This window comes from Sinocyclocheilus anshuiensis, unplaced genomic scaffold (assembly GCF_001515605.1).
Source record: "Sinocyclocheilus anshuiensis isolate Anshui unplaced genomic scaffold, SAMN03320099.WGS_v1.1 scaffold801, whole genome shotgun sequence".
NCBI lineage: Eukaryota > Metazoa > Chordata > Actinopteri > Cypriniformes > Cyprinidae > Sinocyclocheilus > Sinocyclocheilus anshuiensis.
In genome coordinates this window covers 1,193,904-1,198,364 of record NW_015536541.1, presented here as the reverse complement: position 1 = coordinate 1,198,364, position 4,461 = coordinate 1,193,904, and the positions used below count along the sequence as shown (strand labels likewise).

General features: G+C 36.6%; 1 protein-coding gene across 1 annotated transcript in view; it reads right to left on the bottom strand.

The window, feature by feature from the left end:
• The window catches only part of usp24 (ubiquitin specific peptidase 24), a 69,222-nt gene that overhangs the window by 35,853 nt on the left and 28,908 nt on the right, over positions 1-4,461 (bottom strand). Inside the window, exons 8-12 of the mRNA XM_016498346.1 lie at positions 3,136-3,201; positions 2,461-2,535; positions 1,946-2,104; positions 1,741-1,855; positions 619-722 (exon numbers count right to left, since the gene is read on the bottom strand). Of these exons, the coding sequence (XP_016353832.1) occupies positions 619-722; positions 1,741-1,855; positions 1,946-2,104; positions 2,461-2,535; positions 3,136-3,201 (519 nt within the window). The remainder of the gene's footprint in view (positions 1-618; positions 723-1,740; positions 1,856-1,945; positions 2,105-2,460; positions 2,536-3,135; positions 3,202-4,461) is intronic.

Genomic DNA, 4,461 nt, shown 5'->3' with positions numbered 1-4,461 from the left:
AAAAAAAAAGAAAAAAAAAAAAAAAAAAAAGGATTTATTTTGATAACTATTAATATGCTCAGCTGAGATCACAAAATGAAATAAGTGATCTTGAGACAAGACGACATAAAAAAAACAAAACAATAATGCACAACTTCAGTGGGCTTCCAAATCTTTGGGAACTGTCATTATTTTTGCAAAATAGGTTAGTGCCGCTTTGAACTCAAAATCCTTGTACTGTTATAGGATGCAGTCCTTGTCTTAGTGCTGGGCGGTATACCGGTTCATACCGAATACTGGTAGAAAACATGGTTAACACCCGGTCATGCATGAAAAAAAATACCGTCATGTACTGTGAAACCGGTCTAATTTTGAAAAATACCGTGATATAAATTTTTGGTCATACCGCCCAGCACTACCTTGGCTTGTGAATTAATCTCAAGATTGTTCACAGCTTCATTTCCATTCTGAAAATCAATGGCCATGTGGATGGACGCCAATTGAAATTCTTTCTATTCATTTAGTTCTTATTCAAATGTCTCAAGACATTTGAGAGCTTTCTGTGCAGTATATTTCTCAGAAACGATGTCAGAAATTCATGCAGCTTTGAGGGAACACTGATTTCAAGACACAGCTCACCTGTATTTTCCATATTTTGGAGAGTTCATCCAATGAGAGCTTACTGCCCAACAGCTCAATGATTCCCTTTATTCTGTCACAGTACTGGGCCTGGTCAATGTTTCCTACAGCACACACACACACACACAGAGAGAGAGAGAGAAATATTTTACTTATTTTATTTTTTAATTAAAAAAATACTTATTTTCATACAGCACTGGATGCAATTAAAAATACTCTTAAAATGAGAGGCTAGCTCCATTATAAACCCATTGATGTAAAACCCTCTTAAAAGTTTTTCATCACTTACCATCACATTTACCAACATTTTACAGACATATCAAAAAATTATATTTTTCCTTTTTTACTCTCAACTTTAGAATTGGTACTTTTATAAACCGAAATTATAGCTTGATTTTTTTTTTGTACTCTTTACAATCTCAGCAACCTTATACTAAAGACCCCCAAAAATCGTTGAAAAGTAATAATAATAATAAATCCTTATGAACATTAAATACACCAAATAACATCATACATTTATTATAGTTTAAAAAACAGATGGTTTCTCTCAAAAAAACAAAACAAAGGCCATTTAGAAAAATAAGAGAAAGAAACAGAGCACAAGTGAAAGACAAAGGCGAACATTTTTTCTATCGATATCGAAGAAGGTGTACCGTCGATAAATATCGATACCGTTTTATCGCCCAGGCCTAAGTTAACATTTCTTAAATTTCAAGTAACAAAAATGTTTTCTATGGTTTTAGTTAACCATAATAACTCTGAATTTTATCTCAGAAAAAATCCGTTTTTTGTATCATACCGTTAAAATCTCATACCGGCCCATGCCTACGTGCACTATATCGAACATTTTTTCTATCGATATCGAAGAAGGTGTACCGTCGATAAATATCGATACCGTTTTATCGCCCAGGCCTAAGTTAACATTTCTTAAATTTCAAGTAACAAAAACGTTTTCTATGGTTTTAGTTAACCATAATAACACAAAAAATCAGTTTTTTGTATTATTTCCCATGTATGGCCTGTACGGTAAACCGATATTAAAGTAGACGATTAGCAGATCCAATATGAGTTAGATATGAAACTGAATGTTCATATGTTAAACTGATTTAGGGACCGTCTTACCTTCCAAAGCTATTGACAGTACTGAGTTTTCTACCAGCCAGTCCAGGAGTCGGTCTGTGTCGATGGCGTTCTTCACAGTCTTGGAAACTGTGCTTTCCTCAATGAGTTTCGTGACCTATCACAACACAAAGCCGTCAACTTGAAGAAAGACCTCAGGCGTGAACTTTAAGCTCCAGAGCACTAATATGTGGAAAGGAATTTGAACCTCTTTGAGGGAGTTCATTTTGGCACTGAAGTGGGGCGTCTTGAGCATTCGGAGAAGGATGTCCAGCCGAAGGTCATCCACGATGTTCACCAGCTCCCGCTGGAAACGCATGCAGAGGAGCTTAATGGCCGACAAGAGCTCTGGAATACTCACCAAACGCTTTAGAGAAAAAGACGTACAACGGTGAGTCAAAGTCTCTCAAACATTACAGAAATTTAAAACAGGATGACTTTTCAATAATTTAAAGCATGGGACTGTACTTCAACATACCAATGCAAATAAACAACACTAAATTTTGCAAATAATTTTCACTGAGAGGATTATGTAAATTGTTGTCTCTCTCTGAAGAAAAAAAAAATCCCTGAATGAAAACAAAATGCACTTTCATTTATGAGGGCAAAAAAACCACTGGTGTGTAATTTGTGTGACAAAAAATGTTTTGAAACAGGTTTCTCACACTAAACTCTCACACTACAAAACCAAAATGAATGAAGAAATGCATGCAGGTGCCTTACCTTGTCTTTCAGGTCTTTCTCCTCCAGGTTCTGCACATATGTTATCATCTTATGGATGACTGGGTCCAGCATGGGCTACAAAATACAACAAAACCAACCACTTCAAGCTGAAGGTCACATTGCAGAGTGTCCTTGAAATTTCTCTTGTAACCACAGTTCAAAAACATGTTGATTTAAATGTATTCTTTATGATTCAATATCATTTTGTCATTTACACCAGGTAAATCTGACTATACATAGAAGATATCTAAGGTTCTACTATACGTGATAGGAAAGTATAATGTACAGTCAGCTGGTTATTGGAGCAAGATAAACCCAGAGAGGGTGATCAAGAGCCCAGAGTTGAGAGGATGTTAATACGCTACCTTCCAAATAAGTAAATAAACGGACATGAAATGTTGATTTAAACTTGAATAATTTTATGATATGAAAATAATGTAATCTATCGGCTTTCTCAGATTTCTGAGAGGGTATTTTTAAACAAATTGGTGTCTTGAACACCTAACTTATCTAAATTTAAAAAAAAAATGTTTTACTAGTTTATCTAGATAAGAATAAATTCAAAATGATTTAAATAAACTTGTCAGCCTAATTAACGGACTTGACTCCAGAACTTCTGACCAATCAGAATTGAGTATTCCAGGGTGAGAACAGATGAGCTGTGGAAACACTCACCTGCACCAGGCTGGAGTTGAGGTATTCTGCACACACGCCGAGCGGCTGAACCAGAGCTGATACACACTGAGGAAACACACATATACACATGTACATTCTACTATGATAGTAATAAAAAAATACATAATTTTTCCCTGCTAGAAGCAAAATGTTTGTCTAAGCTGGAGACATGACACAGCAGCAAAGAGTAAGCAAACTCTTAAAGGAACAGCTTGACAAGAAATGAAAATTCTGTCATGATTACTCACCAGCAATAGTTTCAAACCTGTATGACTAACTTTCGGCAGTGGCATAAAAACAATTTCTGTGGATCAAGTGCTGCTGTATGACAAAGTGCAATAAGAAGATTCTTTATATTTTCAGCATACAGGTTTGGAATGACATGAGGGTCAATGCATGAGCAAATGATGACAGAATTTTCATTTTTAGGTAAACATTTCTTTAATGGCCAAATAGAGGAACCGGATTAAACAGTAAACCATAACTACAAAATCAGGGATTTTATACAACATTTACACAACATCTCTCAGCTGGCATACATCTCTTTAGAGATATATGCCAGCACAGATGAATCACTCCTCTGTTCAGCATCAAATGACTTCTCATCCATTGGAGAGAGTGAATGAATCAGTCCAGTCAGTGGAGGAGAGGAGACGGCATCCATCTCTTGTTTTCTCGCTTTAAGTGACTCTTTCCCTCACTACAAATTAAATGGTTACTGTAGAGGGGCATCCCTTTATGTTTGAGATTAAAACATCCTTCCTTTACGTGGCCACAGCAGGTTGTATGTGTCCCTGAAAAGAATTCCTATCCTTACACTCGCCTCCAACTTCCTGTTCCTGTGTTAAGGCTATTAATATGCAAATCCTAAATCAAAGCATCTTTTCCCTGTCGCCAGCTCCATCTCTCAGCCCTGGCACCCAGATCATGCTAATGCCCACTTTCAAAAGACAAGCGGTCGGAACCAAAAACAAGGCGACTTCACAGCTCCGAGACAAGAGGGAGCATTTACACGCTCGCACTAAAGAGGGAGCAGACACATCGTCTGTTAAAAATAATGAAGCCGTCAAACACTCTGAGAATCTATCTGTCTGTCTGGCCTTTTTTGTTTGTTTGTTTTTTTTTAAATACAGTATCTATCAGATGAGATTAGGAACATTTCTGAGGGTTTTTTTAACAAACAAACAAACAAACAAACAAAAACATCAACACCGATGGTAGTAAACTTTAAACGAGGGCTGTCGCGGTGAAGGAATTTCCCCTTGCGGTAATTTTGAGTGGCTCAACTGCGCAATATGCAGTATTATCACCATATACATACATACA